The 19094-nt window shown below is 35.0% G+C and overlaps 1 protein-coding gene across 11 annotated transcripts in view; it reads left to right on the top strand.

Moving 5' to 3' along the window:
- The window catches only part of ZNF521 (zinc finger protein 521), a 343128-nt gene that overhangs the window by 33480 nt on the left and 290554 nt on the right, over window positions 1-19094 (top strand). For 10 of the 11 annotated variants that reach the window (XR_015794089.1, XM_088130975.1, XM_088130974.1 and 7 more), the window contains 2 exons: window positions 7481-7537; window positions 16759-16938. The exons of the other annotated variant lie outside the window; for it this stretch is intronic. Coding sequence is in view for 3 of the 10 variants with exons in the window: in XM_088130976.1 (XP_087987102.1) it covers window positions 7481-7537; window positions 16759-16938 (237 nt within the window). In the remaining 7 variants the exon portion in view is untranslated. Of the gene's footprint in view, window positions 1-7480; window positions 7538-16758; window positions 16939-19094 lie in introns of those variants that run through there. 11 annotated transcript variants of the gene reach the window in all.

The raw sequence follows: 19094 nt of genomic DNA, 5'->3' as shown, positions 1-19094 counted from the left end.
ATTAGGAGCGAGCTAATAAGGGAACTATATTGGACTGGACTATCTTGTCGTTGTTCTTGGGCTGGGCCTGACAAGTCCCCATCCAACCCATTACTAAGTTCAAACAATAATTCTAGCATCTCTATATCCTCACCTAACACTGATGATAAATAGAACATGGTGACATTAAAATGCTGATGACACCTCATTCCAAATCCCTAGACAAACTCTCTTAATAGCTTTGTATAGAGCTGCCTTACCCATCCCTTCAGGTGTGTTGGACCAAGTTTTAAAATGTAAGGAATTTTAGTCTCAACACATCTGAAAGGCACCAATTTAGGGGCAACTGATAAAGATGACTATAAAATGAAACCTTGAGGCACTCCATATCATGGATCCAAACAACAATCCCTTTGCTTTATGAAACTGATGCTGCCTTTAATATTATATAATAATAATAATAATAATAATAATAATAATATGCTATTGTGTATTTTTTATTAGTTTCAAGGTGATTTAAACTCTTACACTGACTAACATTAGATTACCCTAAAGGTCTTCTGGTCTTCAAAAATCTTTCCTTTCAAATAATAAGTGGCTATGGAAGAGAAGCCTGTTTAATGACAGCACTTAATTAACAAACCAACAACTTGATCATCCTACAGTAAAGAGTCCATTTACCGAGAACATTATTAAATAAGATTTAAATAGCAAAATTGTCTCTCTTCCCATTTAATTTCCTGGTAGTGAGGAGACTGTATGTTTCCAGGATCTATTTCTGAACTACATTCTTTCCTCTTTGAAGAGTTGAGTGGGCAGTCAGTGCTTCTTGCAAGTTTTATATCCATAGGCAGGACAGTAAAAATGCATAAAAATCACCCAGAAATTACAGTGATTTATAGATAGTAAAATAATGGCATGGAGATACCACTTCTGTTCTGTCTGGGTAGTTCTGTAAATTGTGTATTGATTATGTTAATACATCTACTGTCTCTATTACTTGTCTGCTGATACTACTCAAACATGCAGATTGAATGCTTTTTTTTCCTTGCAAAGTTTTATTCTAGTGGGAATAGACATGTAAAATGAGTAAAAAGATCAAAGAACTTCTAATTTTTATGAACCGGAGAATTTATAAGACAACTATTTATTGAACTATAGGAAATGCAAAATACAACCACAAAGAAACGTGGACAATTATGTTAAGTCTAACCCCTTTTCTCCTGCAATCTCCTCTGTAACTATTGTTGCTGTATTAAGCTTATTTTGTTTCATGTTCCTTAAGGAAACCATTTTGAGAGAGGTTATGAATCAATAGCAATCTGTTTTTATAGTTTATTTTGGGATATGTGGCTTCTCTTACTTTGTTTAACAAGCTGAAAAGAGCCTCAGCCATTCAGGACAGTAGGTGTCTTTAAAAAATTTATTAACCTGCACCTGTGTAAGAGAAAATAGACTTTTTTTTTCAATTATCCAAAGCCTTTATTTTTATTATAGCTTGTAATAGCATAAATGCAATAAATTACAGCTTTTGTCATCTGTAAAGGATTTTCTTTAAGGGTAAATGTGCCTTCTTACTGTGTTCTTACAGATTTATATTCTCTGATTCTCTCCACCATTCTTTCCTCTCTTAAGTCTCAAGTGTACATCTCTTAAGCTTGGCCCTTATATAAAGAGGCATCGTAATCAAAAATGGAATCTGTGACAATAGAACAAAAGGCATGTAATGAATTTGGTTCCATAGGTTTTCTTGGTTTTCTTCAAAGACCTTTATATTTTGTTCCATAGATCTCTGATTAAATTTAGAGAGCCTCATCTTTCACTGAAACATCTGTTGGCCAGCAATCATTTCTTGCCTTATCACAAGGGGTGGATATTGTAATTGTTTATTTATCATGCCCAGGTGATACACTCTGCTTTTTAAAAAATAGCCAAAAATTGAGAGCCATAGATGGGGGAGTGGCTAATTATGTAATGATGTCACCTACATGGGAAAGATCTTTTTCTTTTGGGGAATTTATGGGGCAAAGTAGATGTGTTAAGTGTTTTAGAGGTTCAATATGCCTGTTTTGCCTCTTATTTTTGCAATAAAATGAAAAATCATAGTTACAAGAGACTGTGGCTTTGCTCCTGAATTTTAGCAGTGCTCTGAGAGCTATAATAATTGAGACCCAGCACTCCTAGTTCACTAGGTCACTTCAGAGCAGTCACCCTCTGTCAAGGCCCAACATATCTCAGAGAGTTGTTATGGAGGAGCAACCAAGCTCCTTGAAGAAAGGTAGAATATAAAGCTAATGGATAACAGCAACAACTTTCTACAGTTTATCATGAAAAGTAGGTTACCTGAATTTTCAGGGAAGTGGTAGGTAAAAAAGTACATGTGCGCTCTGGGAAAAAAAAGTCCCCTCAAGATTTAACTCACATTCTAAGTACCAGTTGTGTTTTCAGGCTTTAGCCCAGTGTTTCCCAACCTTGTCAACTTTAAGGTGTGTGGACTTCAGCTCCCAAAATTCCCATCCAGCAGGAATAAATGGAGTGGGGCATTTTGAAAGTTGCAGTCTACCATATGTGTTTCGCCTGCGTGTATAGGAAGAAACATCTCTGATACAAAAGTAATGAAAGCCCTGTTATATTACATTCTTGTGCAGAATTCATCATGCAAGCAGTCCATTTTCTTTCCAAGTCACACTGTTGAGATTAGCCTCCACAGCATAACATTTTGCAGTAATAATAATTTATTAAACCTGTATGCCACCTAACTCTCAATGACTAGACAGTTCTCATATATGTGAAAGCCTGGGATCCAAACCATATTTCCCACTGTGGATGTTTGTACTGTACTTATGGAGATTGGCTCTTCAGTGATGTCATCTGCAGGATATTGTAAAGGGCTGCTCACCAGTACTCATACGTTGAATTCTACATGGGAATATATTACTTAATTAGTTTATAGTTATTTTTGAGCTGTGCCTATTCTTTGGTAGCTGCACTAGTTACCTATAAGCTTCTGAACTTGATACTGTTATTATTATCTATAAACCTTACATGATGCTACGTCCAGTTATGTGGAGGTCCATTTTCTTCAGAAATGACTTCTCTCATCTTGTGAGATTGTCAAGAAACATGCTGCTTAGGGTACCTTATGTTTGAGGGGAGGCGGGACCTGGACCAGAGTTACCTTTCTCTGCAGTTGCCCCAGTGCTCTGAAATATTTTGTCCCAGAGATATGCCTTTGTTGTGCAAATTCCAAACCTATTGATTTTCCCACTTTTTTCAGTTTCTTTACTTTGTGACAACAGATTATTTTCGTTCTCTATCCTGTAGTATACCATTTATGTCTTGGCCCTGAGTAAATGTTCAATACTGGAGGTAGCAGCATTGCCATCAAAACAGAAGATGCTAATACCTCCTAATCAATGTTTTGCAGTTGTTGTTTTTGCAATGAGATTAAAAAAGCACTGATAAAGAAAAAGGTTAGATGAGTTATGATTCAGCACTTGTATGTGTTATTAATAGTGCACATTCTCTCATAACTTATCATTTCTTCAGTGTTGAAATGCTGCTTTAACATTTTATTTAATTGCGTTTCTTTAGTTTCACAGAGTAAGGTATCAGAAATAGGGGAGGTGGCAATTTTGCAAAATATTGGACCAGCATTTTGCAATTGCTCTTAAACCGTGAGTATGGCATTGCTTTTGAAAAACCCACTAACTAGTAATATTTTTAATAAATGCAAATCAGACACTCATTTTAATATGGTCACAGAAGCAGGTATTGTGTCATGAAGTAACTATCAAAAGTGAAAATAGAATTCAAAAGAAAAATAGAAAATAAATAAAATATCCAGGATATTCCTGTTTACAAAAGTGTTTCGCTGATAGATCTTTGAGATCATCTGTACAGGATCTGCCTGAAGATTATAAAACTTCAGAAAACTAATAGTTTTCACCATTGGAGCAGAGAACAGAGCAAATTAGAATCCTTCCTTCCTTCCTTCCTTCCTTCCTTCCTTCCTTCCTTCCTTCCTTCCTTCCTTCCTTCCTTCCATCCATCCATCCATCCATCCATCCATCCATCCATAGAACACATTTCAATTTGAAACCCATTTTTGGCTTCAGGCAGACATAGAGCTTCATCCATCATACCAGAAAGCCTGATTATCTCTGGACCATTCAGTGTGTTTAATTAGCAAGTGCCAGTGGTTAGCTGACTATTGTGGATGGAATTGCCAAAAGGCATGCTGTTTGTTCAGCACTGGTTGGCCAATGCTGCAATATTTGCATTTCATTGAGGTGTTTATAGGACGTGTTCTATCTTTTTAAAGTTAGTTGGTATGGCTTTGTTGAGAAGTGACTACAGTTCAGAGGACGTTTGTTAAGAAATTATAGGTGTGCTCTGAAGCGTTATAAGATATGAGTAATCATCACGCCATTTCTTTCTTTGTTCCACAATGAGAGAGCTGTGCATGCTTCCCTTAAGGTCCCCTTTGCAATTCTAAATTCCAAAGATTGCAACAGTAAATCAGATGAAAAATACAATTGTTTGTTAGAAGGAATTTGAATTCTTTTTAGCTCATATAATCCCACATCCCAATCTGTTAATGTTTTGTATTGTGTTTGTGTGCATGTGTATTTCTGTTAATCTGTATTAATTTGGGGAGGTTAGAACTATTTTAGTTCATTAAGAGGCACATTTTCAGAACAAACAAGTAGTGGTGAAGTTGACAGAGCAGCTACTGATGGCAGCCAGTGATATTTTGATTTTATCTAATGCTGTGTTCTTGAGATTTTGCTTCATAGGTTTCCATAGACCAAATTTAGAAAGTAAGTATAAAGGTTCGATTGATCTTATCAGGTGCTACAGAACTCACATCCGTCACCGCAGGCAGGATGCTAACACCACAGTCACTATTATTAAGAATTTGTGGCATTGTCAGGCTGACTGCTGAGCTCATCCTGCAGTTTGTGCTTTTTAAAGGGCTTTTACTCCCAATATCATGGGGTGATATGTGCTTGTCTTCTTCAGGATGGCCACTCAGAAGAACATTTGAACTGACTTTTTGGTTAAATCTGATGTATGTTGAGCTTTATATTTGTTTTAAGCCATTTAAATTAAAAATACACCAACATATTAAGATTCAGTGATTTTTAGAAATACATATATTAATTTAAATGTATGTCTTAAATATCTGAAATATATTCCTGACTTGTTTTGTTACATGCATACTGTTTTCTGTGTAGTTATTCAGCTTACTTTTATAATTCATGGTAATTATAATCATTGTTCTGTATTGTTCATTTATTAGGGAAACCAGTCAGAACAGAATGTTGTAAAGACTCTTATGTTTCTTTTTCTTCTTCTACATCTCTCTTTCAAGTAAGAAGGAGTTTAAATCTTCATGATTATATATTAGATTTCTGTTTCAGTCACAGCTACTTAGTAAACAAAAACCAAAAAAACAGCATTAGACCTAATTCCAAATTGATACCAAATGAAATCGATATCAGTTTTGTCAATTAAGCATCATTTAACCAAATCAATTTGCTGTATTTGAATGAAATGGCAAAAATGCTTCGTTATAGATTTTATAAGCAAGCTTTACATTAGCCTTTTCATCATTTGATGAACAGAAGGGGAGATGAAAGTTTGAAAGCCTAAGGCTCACATTGCCTCTTGTTCAAAATATCAATCCATAGTTTGCAACTATGTTCTGAATCAAGTCTTGCAGTATCTATTAAATATATGTAGGAGCTTCTTATAATTCAGTAGCCAATGCAAAATATTTCCCCTGACTCATATCAAGACTATTAGTTGCTAGTCCTATTTTATAATTGCATAACTCAAGAAAGAATAGAAGAAATAATTAATTGAGTCCAAAAACTACAAGTGAGTGAAGAGTAAAAGCAGAGAGTTTGACATTTACTGGAATATTGGAATATGTTGCTGACTGCAAGGAAGTAATAAATTCTTTTCTGCTTCTGCAAATATGACCAGAATGTTTTCTCCCTCCCTCTGCCATTCATCCCCTTTATAGCACTCATCTAAAATATTGTTATTAGAACATGCTTCTGTTTTTTTGAAAGCTCACCTGAGGGCAGGACAGCCTTTAGTACCTTGGGCATTTTTGAGGGAGGACAAATGAAGAATAAAGTATTGCAGGCACATGCGTAAGAGGCAGAGCTTGTATTGCAACATCATGATACACGTTTTATCATTTTGCTGAAGCTTACTGATTCAGTGGATGCTTCTGCATAAGCCTACTCTTAGCATTCTCAAAGTGTTGCTGCTGTCTTAGCATTCTCATTCTATTTACAAGATGTTAGGGACGCGGGGGCAGAGATTGGGGACAGGTTTCAGAGAGCTTCACTACCACTTGGCAAACCTATGGATGAGGCCCATAAAATGCAAACAAATACATCTTAACAGAAGGGTCAAACATTTGTGTGCAATGATATGTGCGTATGATGGCTGAAGTGGTGATGGGCTGAGTGTACTTTCTAGTACTCCAATACTCATAGGAGCCAGGCAATACAAAGGGGATCTGTCTGTCTAAATATTCTTAATTACTTTTGACAATATTTGACATAACTTCCATATGAATAGATTATTTTCCCTTTCATACTTACTTCCTATGGAATGTTAAACTATAATTCAGTAAAAATTGTATCAAGCAAGTATATTATAAAATCATCTGTAAATTATAGTTATTATCATACTTATGATTTCATATCCAGCTTGTGGAAACATCTGTATAGGTAATGTGTACGTGTGTGCGCATGTGCACCTGTAAATATCCATCTTGGCTTGGTGACTACTGCATAAATCCTTCACTTTAATATTGGGGAAGAGGTCCAATATTCTACTATCTATATAGATTAGGAGGCTTTGTGCTTACTTGAATGGTGTTCTTAAAAAAAGAGTCTTTCTTTCTTTCTATACAAATTGCTGTGTTGCATGATTCTGGTGCTACAGCCAAATGTCAATTACCCGAATAGCTTCAGTGCAATGCAACTGACCGTAGCTCAGGCAAATTGAAAGGGTTGCTGGAGTGAGAAATCTGCACTGATGTGGTACATTGAGTAGACAAGTTCTGTATTCAAAGTCCTACATCTTTTGATTTAGTAGTATTTGGATTAATTTTAAAATAGTAATAAATTTCCAAATTTACGGGATAAGAAGGCACTAGTTCTTCATGCCTGTGCTGGCTGCTAAGGTTGGTGGAGTTTTCACGTAAGGATATAGTTTGTGGCAGTTGCTTTTGCAAAGACTGATTTTTCTTAAGATGTACAACGTTTTTGAATAATTTAGAAAGTGACTCAAGATTTGGTTCAAATACTAGTTCCTTTTAGTTAATCTTGTACCAGGCAAGAGAATCATAATGAAAAGGGATGGTAACTAAAAACAGAAAGAGATGAAACAAAAATGTCTGTTTTTTGAATACGTTAAGATACTTTTACCTTACTTACTACTTTCTTGTTTATTTTTTACCTTCCCCTGACAGTAGAAGAAAATGAATCAGAGGACCAGGAAGGAGTGGAACAGTCAGCAGTGCCGACAGGTAACTTCCGTTCCTACCATCATGTTTCTCCGTCTTCCAACAACATAACAAATATTTCCTTTGTCAGTGAACCTTTTAAAAAGAGTGATATGGACCTCTAATAATGCCTTTTTTGTAAACAAGAATTCCCCCTCTGTTATTAAAAAGAAAACACTACATAGAAAGCTTCAGTTATGCTTGTGAAGCAGATCTGTGTACAAATTAGTTATTTGTTGATCAGTTTATTTTCTAGAAGACCAATTCCTTTTGTACTACACAGGATCATCTGCCTATTTTTCAAAATAGTGGCAGTTTAAAAATAGAGTGTGACTTTAACACAAAGAAGGGCGAAAGAAGAATAAAACTTCTTTACATTGCTCTGGCATATGCACATTTCTGGATTGTGGCCAGGCGTTTCTGCAGGCTGGTTGCTTTCATAAATAAGCATGCAGTTTAAATCTTAATCCACTGATTTTGTTAGCAGTCACTGATCCCTACATTTAAGTCACTGGGAGTTGTGTAGCTAAAGACTTAGTTCAGCCAGCAAGATTTTAGGTTGGAAATTTGACCTGTTCATTATAATGAACAACTATAAGGGGGTTAATAGCATGTTGTTTCTTATAACAGCTCTCTTTAGCTTTTGCTTCTGCTTTGAAAAAAATAGTGCTATAGTTAAGGAACAATTAAGTCCTTTAGTTTGTTTGATTACTTGTTTTGGAAATAATAATTAAATATTCTTTGCTCAATAAAGTGATTGTATTTTATGTTTTATTGGTATTGGTTTATAGATTCACATACAAGGATCACAGCAATCTTAAGAGGAAAGGCTACTCATTTTAATTGTGCCTTTCTTATATTTAAGAAGCTAAAAAACACATCACAGTTGCACAGAGCAGCTTTCCCCACCTAGGTACTTTCTATGTTGCCAATCTCATAATCCCAAACTGTGGAGGCAATTCTTACGCCTGGTAGGATTGGGGGCAGTTGAAGTCCAACGTATTTGGAGAGCTGCTAAGTGAGGAAGTCTGGCAGATCAGTCTGGATGATTTTTTGATAAAGTGATTTGGAATTAAGCAATTTGTTAGGTAACTAATTCACAATTGTCTGCTCCCAAAAAACTAGATTCATGTCCAAGTTTCTGGAATACCATATATGTTATGTTTTCCTATTGTATTAGTACAGCAGATTAGTTGTTTAATTAAATACCTAATTTTTTTATCTGGTGTTTCTGGATATTTATTTAACTGATTGGAGAAATGAAATCACATGAATATTTTTATTTGAAAAAAAGCAGAGGGATTTAGATTTGTAAATTAATTGTGAGGGAAGGAACACATTTCCCAATGTGTTATGCTTTGTCAGTTTTTAAATATATCTAGTAAGTTATATCACCCCTTGTTGCTATTTAGTTTTAGGTATTTGCACATATTAACATAGTATCCTATAACTGTAATATAAGATTGGCTCAGCTGTCAGAAAAAACTATGCTGCGCAGTACAAATACACATTCACACACCCAATATTTCCTGCTACCTTCCTGATATCAGAGTGAATTGGTCTTATTTACTTTAGTTAGTAATATTTAAGTGCTATTGGAAATACCCATATGGGATGAGAGAAACCTCCTTCCAGACAAGATTTTGGCAAAAATAAAAAGTTTATCATGAGCTTATTATTATATCTCTCTCTCTCATATATCTGTATATCTGTTTGTAAAGTAAACCACAGCTAACAAATCATGAAAGAAACAAATATATAATTCAATATCACGGTTAAAGAAAACCATGGAAGAAGAAGAGAAATTATGCTACTGCAGAAATACGTGCAGGAAGGTGAAGGATGTTATGCCAGGCCTAAATAAGGAGAATAGTTTTAAGCTTATGGAACAAACAAATTTATTTCTGAAGACTGTTGTGAAGTGTAAGGTTTGCATGCCACAACTTGTGAACTAGCCTAATTTTTTTTGTTACTGTACATTCGTACCACGACAAAGATAGAAACTAGTTTTTCTACAAGGTGGACTCTTTCAGTCAGCCAATTATGCAAGCAGCATTCAGCTAATGCATACAAACAGATTCAGCTCTTTCCCTTCTGCCTTCAAAGGAACGTAACAAATTGTTTTATGGCCCACTAGTTCTATCATAATTTTTCTACTATTCCAAGGTTAACTGTTTCCCTCCCTGGAATAATACTGCTTCTGCTAATAAAACAGTGTGTCTATCCTAAGTTGTTCTTAGGTGTGTAGCTCTGAGTACATTCCTCAAAGAGTTAATCAAGGACTTCAGTTATAGCTTAGCTGGCAACGTCTCTCAGATGACACAACCCTGATCTTCTTTTTGGTGTCTTGGATCCTTTTCTTCCTCTGGTTATCTGCACTGGGTAGACAGATCCCTCACTTTATCATCTTCCCCTTCAATGATCTTGAATAATTGTGGAACATGCATTTCTATAGCAACCCAAGCTGCCCAATTCCATCTTTACTTCTCAGCTGTTTTCCTCTCTTAGTCCAACTCAAGCTTCTTGTCTCTCCTTAGCCATTTCCTCCACTACAGATTTTCTGCCAGTTCCTTAGCTGTTTTAACTTCCCCTTCAAGTAAGAGAGACTTGCATATGTGAAAACTTTATAAGTACAGTTTGTATATCTGGGAGACTATGTGAGCAGATGGCAGACAGAGTTATTTTCTGAATTCTGTCACGGAAATATTTCAGAAAATTACTGGTACATTCACATATTCTGATTGAGTGATGCCTTTGAGTCAGTGTTGACTCCAGGCAACTCTATACTTTTTTGGCAGCATTTTCAGGAGTGGTTTGCATTCTTCCAAGGGTTCAGAGAGAGTGATTGGCCCAAAGTTACCTAACAGGCTTTGTGTCTAAGGCAAGACTAAAAGTCACAGTCTCCAGCGTCTAGCCTGCTGCCTTAACCATTATTCTACAAACAACATTTGGGTTTGAGTTATACTCAAACATCATCGTGTTGGCTGAATGGAAATATTTATAAGGATATTTATCAGTGTAGTATTGGGGGAGGGGGTTTGGAGTTTGCTTGCTTGTTTGTTTTTGGCAGGGGGCAGAGGAGGAAATTTCTATGCTGTAAAAAACTTCATGTTGCAAAACAAATCCAGCATTCAAGCAGATTCAAGGGACCTTCAGTTGTTTTGAAGACAAATAGTATAAGAAGCCCTATACGTACTGTTTGAAGTTTTTCTCATAATACTTGCTATCAAAGCTCTGGCTGTTTCCATTAAATGTGCTTTTTATGGAGTACCAAGTTATAAATGTAGTGCAGCTACGGCATATTAATCTTACTGCAGAGATTTAATGAGGCAGTTGTTTTGCAATGGACACTGTTGGGAGCAGACGACGATAGAGTTTTACTTCACTGCTGAACTGCAGAAATATTCCTTTCCTGGTCATAATTATAACCACATGATCTCTTAGTTTTCCTTTCTTTTGCCAGCACTTTTCCATGCAGAAGTGGCTTGGAAGGAGGTCCATTAAAACACAGTCAAATGGAGTGGAAACTGGGCTTTTTTCCTGGCTAGCTTGACATTTTAGGCTCTTGATCAGCTATGGGTCTGTGCTTCATGGAGAAAAATATGTAAGATGAGTTTCAAACATACAGATTATCTGCTGGGATGGCCGTTAGATAGCCATTACTTCTTAAATTTGATTTTTGTATAGGTTATTAAAAGTAAGTATTCTAAGGCCTGATTTTAAGGTGGATAGAAAAGGATTTCTGCAGGTTGGCCTTAAACCAATCTCTTACTGGAAGTTAATTGGAGTCCTTATGTTTATTGCTTCTAATTCTTTTAAGCGTTTGCATTTTTCATTTTCCTCCAAAGTTGAGGTTTCATTGGATCAAGTTACAGCAATAATATCTTGTGAGGAGAAGGAAGAGAAGGAGAAAGTCACCTGCCAGGACAAAAAGCAATGAGAAAATGTATTATTTAAATTTCCATTTATATAAATAATCAACATAATCTGGAACACCAGCAGCTCATTTATATGCTGCATAAATAGGTAGAATTTATTTCAGAGCCTTTTTTTTTTTTGCATTCAGTAATTCTATGTCACGTTGGTAGATAAACTTGCTGAAGTAGTGGCTAATACTAAGTAGTGATTTCCAAAGGTCAATCTGAGTTGTTCATCTAGTATATTTTGGGTTGAGGCTTTAAGCTTTTAATAATTTATGCTGGAGTTACAATTAAGTGATAGCAAATCTACAAGTAGAAGTAGAAATATCATCTCTGTGTTTGTGAGTAAATTCCTTGGATTTGTTACTTTGGTTCACTCATGGAGCTTTCACAATTAGCTCTGTATTAGAAAGGATGGTTTCAATGCAGATATCCCTTCAGCTGATCATTATTCAACAAGAGTTTCTCTCTTCTGGTAATCATAACATAAATACTTATATCTAGGTTGATTCTTGTCTATTGAAGATTAAATTTCTTTGGTAAATCTATTATTTGGAGCCACTGACTTTAAGGAAAAGTTATGGTGCTAGTTAAAATGCTTTAAGAAATATGTATTGGAAAATTTTAATTGATTAGAATTGGTGATATGATAGGTACAAGTATGTGAAAGATAAGATAGATTAGATAAATGTGTCATTAGGTTATATATGCAAATCAGTCCCTCATTGAAAAGTAATTTCAGAACAAATAATTTTGCTAATCTAAGAATATAACATTTGAAATGCCATAAAAACTGGGGCTGGTTATTTATAATATCCTTAGTAAAGAGTGGCTGAGAACAAACAGAATGTGTGCAATTTTTAATTTTGTATGCAGACATGTTAGACCTGGAAACCAGATGCAGAATTCATATTTTGGAATTCAGCATTCATTTTTTTTAAAAAATTCTCATATGGGGAATTGGAAATATATAGTCATTTTCATATCAAAAGAACTCCAAATGGGCTGGTGAATAAGGAGAGCTTTTAGAAGGTACTAATGTAGAGTAGATGTGGTAGCATTTTCCCTCAGCTTATTTGAGGCTAATTGATCTGGCACTTCTTGCTTCTAGTTAATCAAGGTCTAAGTATAAGTTGATATCAGTTAGATGTGTGCAAAAGGTTTTGAATTCAAGATGTCCTGTTTCAAGTTTGAAACAGCTGTTTTATAGTCCAAATGAGCTGTTTCAATCACTGAGATTCAAAAGCCGTCTATATGGTCTTCCTATTAACTCTGCTTTCAGTGTCAATGACTTTATAGCAGAAGTACCTTTTCAGAGAAAAAAGCAGGAATGGAAATATATTCATCAAGGGAGGCAGAAGCTGCCACAATTCATTACACAGGGGCTGGGACTGAACCCAATCTCACAGGTTTGTGCCCTTAAGAGTTGACCTAAAAACTAACATAGCATTTTGTTAGAACATACATACTGAAGTAACAGCAGAAGGGACTAAGTTGTCTGACTCCTATCCTAGTAGATTTAAATCTGTAAATGCATAAATAGAGATAACTCTGCTTTCCCCACCCAGTGACTCCTATTATATAACTTGAAAAATAATTCTACTCTTGATAGATAGCTCTGTCCTTGTAAGACTGATTATCCTAAGCAAGGTTTCCTATCCTAAACTCTGCATGCATACACATGGATGCCCGTTTTATTATTGCATTCTTGTTAAGGGCCAGCATTCATGAATAATAAGCACTGGGTATACTTGCATCCCTTTCTCCCCTCCAGCATGCCACTTAAAGTAAAGTTACTTTAAACAAATAGGTTTGTAAACTTTATGTGCAGCATTTAAATAGTCATGTTAAAATTCAGATGAAGTGCCCATGTTTCCCTGAGTGCTGTTGGTTTTATGAGATGAATTTGGGAGTTTGAGCTGAACATCTAATAGTATGCATTGTGCACATGCTGCTTTCCAACAAATGTTTAATGATGTCGGGGTCAGTCTGCAACAGTTAAGACAATTATTTCTTTTCCTTTGCTACTTACAATCTAGTGGTATTTTTAACCGCTAGGCTAAGGTAGATGCAGAGGCTGGAAATGTACTTACAACTAGGTTTGGCAGTTTTTGTTTAGCATGTGTGACCTTGGGGCAACATAAAATGTAGAGTTTTTTCAGATAAAGGGCTAGTTGCAGCATTTATGCAAAAGTAAGATGAGTTTTTCCCCCCCGTATAATTTTACTTAAAATAGGAAGATTCTTTTAAAATACAGTAATGAAAACAAAGAGACAGGACCAGGCAAATGAGGTTAGATTGGTGGGGACTGTAGCTTGAGTGTTGCCAATGAAGACAAAGGGCTGAACCCAGGAAACTGGGTGCTGATGCTCATGCCTTGCCTGACCAAGAACAATAAAGGAAAGGAAAGGAGGTGGGCAAGCCAGGTGGGCCAGGACTTGTGTAGGAACACTTAAGTATATCTGGAAGGCAGGGAAGTTCTTTTGAAAGGACATTAAGGAAATACTATGTTTAAAATTACAGGGAGGGAACAAAATATTATTTATGTACAAGAGAATAAACTTAGTATCATGAACATAATCAGAATGTGAAGATGGTGGAGAAAAGAAAGTCTTGCAAACTATTAGGGAGGATTTTATCTCTGTAATATATTATTTAGTATTTATTTAGTATGTATGTAAATGCTTTTTTTGTTAAAATTTTCTCTTTTGCAGGGAAGAAAGTTGGCTAAAATTCAGAATTGTCTTCCTTTCAGAAGACATGCAGAAGTTTTGCATAATACTATACTTAAAATATTTCTTCACTATTGTGAAGTCTGAATTATCATGAGATGTTTATTCCTTACTCTCACTTCTTCTATTACTGAAATGACTCTGAACATTGAAATACCATGTACATAAGTTGCTAGAGGAGACTGTAGTTTAAACTGGACAGTGTTGTAATCTTAAAGGACATCTTTTCTTAGTGGATCTGGGTCTGCACTTAATATAATTTGGGATGAGAAGGGACATGATTTGGAATATTGAGAGAAGCAGTCTCTAAATTGGTTTGGTCTGCCACCGCCAAGAGAATGAGCAGGTGGCCAATGGAATGACAGAAAATTACAATGTACTTCAAATAGTTGTTTTATTTGCCCAACTTAGGTAGGTATGCATTTTATTTTACATAGGCTTGTATAGCATATGCTTGCAAGTACTTTGACATTAGTTGTTAAAGATAACTCAGGGTTACTACATGACTGTACTGCTATCTTTGATGTGGCATCTTCATAACATAAGTTTTCCACTGAAAAACTGTTGAGTAAATAGACCTCTCAAAATGTCTTGTGAGTTTCAAGTCCTTTAAATTATAAGATCCTATTGATCTCAATTTCATTTTTGCACATACACCATTTTACTAAAAAAGAAAAATTTTAAATAAAATAACTATTCATATAAAGCAACTAACTTTTCAGGTATCCTTTCACAATGGTGTTCTTGTTAAAGAACAACCATATTTAATCTAAAATAATTTATTTTGGAATTCCATAAAAGTACTGTACACTGATGCCTTTATTAGATAATTTATCTTGTGGAAGAAAATGCTTTGCAAATGAAAAAACCTCCAGTGTTTTTGATATGAATGCGTACTTGGTTCCAATTTCAGGATTGTTTTACCTCCTGCATCATTTTTTTGTTTCTGAACCTGCCTCAGTGTACACCTTGCTCTAGTCAGGGATGGATTTTCTAATGGAAAGAAGGGATTTGAATCAGTTGTATGCAGGGAATATATGAGTATGCATGACCCTGGGTTCTCTCTCTTTTGCTCTGTTTTATCTTTTGACTGAGCTAATAGATTTATATTCAGTTTTTAAATCAGAATTTTAAGGTGGGTTACTTAAAGCTCCACTTTTTCCCCCTCACTAATCCTCTGAGATAGGTTAGACTCAAAGTCAACAATGAACTTTACAGCTGAGTGGAGATTTGAATCTAGATCTCCCCAGTTCAAGTCCAACATGCTAACCATTGTCCTATAAGGGAAATATTCCACTACAGGTATCCAGGCATATTTTATATATGTTACTTGATTGCTTGATTGCTCTTGTGTTTGTGTCTGTAAGTATTTTTCCATAGTTTTCTAATAATGTTTTTATTGATTTTTCTTTTTCTTTTATTCCTTTTTGTATTATATATATTTATACTTAGAATAATAAATAGTGGGGATATTAATATCTTGTTTAGAGTTTTATAGAAATTTCTAATTATTTTTAAATGATACAATGTACTCAATTCTATAAAATCAATTAATTAATGAAATACTGAACTTCAAATTTCATTATAATTATTTACTGATATTTTATTTTTATCCACTTTTCTTTTTTCTTTCTTTTCTTCTCTTTGTAGTTATTTGTTCTGTTTTTTTAAAAAAAATGTTTTAAGAAGGAAAGACAGACATGGGATAGAAATGCTGTCTTTCCTGTTATCTTTACAAGACTTTGTCTTCTGAAAACAGCATAAGAAAAAAGTTTTAAATAGTTGACTTTTCACTAGTCATTTACAAAACTGAAGTAGTGTTGGGTGATGTTTATCTTTTGTTTATACAAGGGAATTGTCACAATCAGTTTCAGCAAATTAGGTTTTTCTACTAAACTCATTCTTGCTATCCCTGAATTAGACCTAGATTATCTGCTGGATCTTCATTTTACCTCTTCACTATATTTATTAAGACATATAATGATGGAAAATGGCCTCTGAAGCAAATTATTCTCTGCAGATTAATGCATCTTTACTTAATTATTAGACAGTTTAAATCATTCTAGAATAAAGCATAGATTTTTATTTGACAATAAAATCAGCTGATCATTTGGCTTTTTATTAATATCAGGCAGTTCCATTCTCATGGTAGCAGGTTAGCTCTAGTATTAAAAAAAAGTTAAAACCTGGCTTCATTCCTTGCAACTTTTTTAAAAAAATCTTTTTCATTAGATTGTGCTGCATTGTAGAAGGGATTTATTCTTTTAAATTATTCAAGTGATGAAAAGCCCCCAATAGTTGCATTAAACTTGACAAAATTAACTGTGACAAATGGAAGTATTCCTTTTGCAGAGGGGAATGCTATTTGGGAAGAAAAATAATTGAGAATGGAAAGGATAGATGCTTCCTCTGTTTATTGAGCAGTAAATTCTAGCATAATGTTCATGTTCTGCAGCCTCGAGCCAAAAGTATTTTTCTACCTGTTGAATAGCCTCAACAACAACAGCAATACAACAAATCCATCCAGAATCCAATTTTTAAATAGGATAATTTCTTCTAAAACCCTGGAGTCATAATCTTGATTTTCTTTCAGATCTGAACTGTAAACTAGAAGACAGGACAGACGATGGAGAGTTGATAGATTGTAAGAAAAGGCCGGAAGAAGGGGAGGAGTTAGAGGAAGAAGCTGTGCACAGCTGTGACAGCTGCCTCCAGGTGTTCGAGTCATTGAGTGATATCACAGAGCACAAGATTAATCAATGTCAACTGACAGGTAAATAACACTTATCACTTTGTATCTGTTTATACAGTTCTGTTTCTTATTTTAGGTTCCTTCTTCAATGATGCTGCTCTTATTCCTTTCCTATCTCCAGCCCTTGTTAGTTTACCTCAGAAAGTGTCCCTCAGAAATGCTCAAGTAAAGATTCTGGAGCAGGGTTGAATGGGTTTTCTTCAAGTTTAATGGAAGCATGAATGATCTTCATTTACGCTTGGCTGTTTCCCTAGCCCATTCCAGCTTCTGTCCTATAATTTAGTTGACTTTTTTACTGGGAAAAATGGCATGGAATACTTCTATTTTTACAAATTTGAACTTAGTATAGCGGCACATCTTGTTTAAAAATGACATAGAGGAAATTGTTGAGTAGAATTTGAGGGAGCATTAGCAGAATATGATAGCAAGCATTCTAATATACTGGGCATGATGAACTCATGAGAGGATCTTGGCTGTTCAGTTGAAAGAAATGGTAATTGAGTTTCATTTTTTAACTTGTATGAGTCCTGAACAAGTATATTTTGGTTGGGTTTTCTTAATAATACTAAAGTAAGAATTGAATAGAAGTCAGTTGACTGAACTGTTATATGCATTTTGATCCTGAGACTTATTCCTTAATATGCTTTCCCAAAAATTATTTTAGCTTTAGACATCTGAGGAATTAGCCAAGATACTTGCATAGCATTCAAAGAAATCTATCCCAACACAAAAAAAGTATTGGGCATTTCCAGAAAACAGGAATGTGAGAAATTCAGGTGTTTGGGCATCAACTTGATTTTTAAAACTAAGAAGAAATTTGTGGCTCAGCGCTTGCAGCAGTCCTTCAGTCAAATCAAGCAATTTCTTATGGAAATATCTTTATTTTTTCATTTAGTTTTGAAGGAAGTTCAGATCTGACTGAGCTGCTGAATATAGGTCAAAGGTGACATGTTTACATTATCTTCAGTAATAAATTATTGTTCTAGATTGAACTATATGTTTACCAGATTATATGTTGCATCTACAGACAAAGTAGTCCCATAAAACCCATATTCATGAGCATGAAAAGTATCATAGTTCAGAACTCTTAGCTACACAGCATCCAAATTCATTTCCTAGTATTTTTGGTTAAAAAGAGACCTTTGGTAAGAGTCTGGGAAAATATCCTGCAAAACGTTCTATGTCCAGATAGGACAGACTGCATAAGGGCCAGATGGACCAGTGGCGTGGCTCCATAGAAGTTAGAATATGAAACCAGCTGCTTCATAGTTGATGAAACAAAACATATTTAAGTATTAAAATATATCTGTCAAGAAGAAGTTAATGATAGCATATTTCTTCTCTGTTGTATTTTATATTGCTTTTTGTTCTTTTAAAATATTATTTGAAACAAGTTGGTGTACGTCAGAGCTTCCCTTTCATTTCGGCCCTTTGATATATTTGACAATTTATTTAGCCAATTCTCATTCGTTCCTGGCAAGGTGTTGGTGTCTGTGGGTAGGTTTTTAACATCTCTCTTCATTCTTACGTTGTTTTGTTAATGTCTTCCAATTAGTCATTTTGTTTGTCTTCCTAGACTACAAAAGGATGACTGCATTCACTTTTTCCTGACCAATCCTTTATAATCCCATAACGTATGTCACCTGGAGTTGGGTGTTCAGTTGAGTGACTGCTAGCAGGGGAAGTGAAGCAAAAGGAGAAATTCCTGGAGCACTACTCCTTAGACACTTTACCCCAGGTCATGCTTGAGGGCAGAACTTGCCATACTAAATGAGGGTTAAAGTGGTTCTGCCACTTGAGTAAATATTTTTCAAAGACAGAGACTGACTCCCCTAAAAGGCCTGTTGTCTCAGTGGTTTGAAAAAAATACTTATGGCTGGTGGGTACAAATGAAAATAATTCAAAATAAATCCAAGGATTTAATTAAGTCTTCCTCACTGAAGCTTACTCATTCACTCCCATTCCTGAAATAATCTAAACTAAGAAGACTACTTGTTTTATGGTGGATTATAAATTATCTTGGTATGTTTTCTGAGTCAGGTTTTAAAGATTCTGTTCCCATTTTTATCTACTGGCAAATTTTGTATGAGATCAGTAATGTACTTATACAGAAGACTAATTATGGTATTATTGCAAAAATGATCTGTCCCAATGTTCTGGAAGATGATATTTTGGCT

Source organism: Python bivittatus, unplaced genomic scaffold (genome assembly GCF_059951505.1).
Source record: "Python bivittatus isolate LINGU-HERP-01145 unplaced genomic scaffold, Pbiv_v1 ctg000840_np1212, whole genome shotgun sequence".
In the NCBI taxonomy this organism is placed as follows: domain Eukaryota; kingdom Metazoa; phylum Chordata; class Lepidosauria; order Squamata; family Pythonidae; genus Python; species Python bivittatus.
Note: the sequence above shows the minus strand (reverse complement) of the source record. Positions and strands in the feature narration are given on the sequence as shown.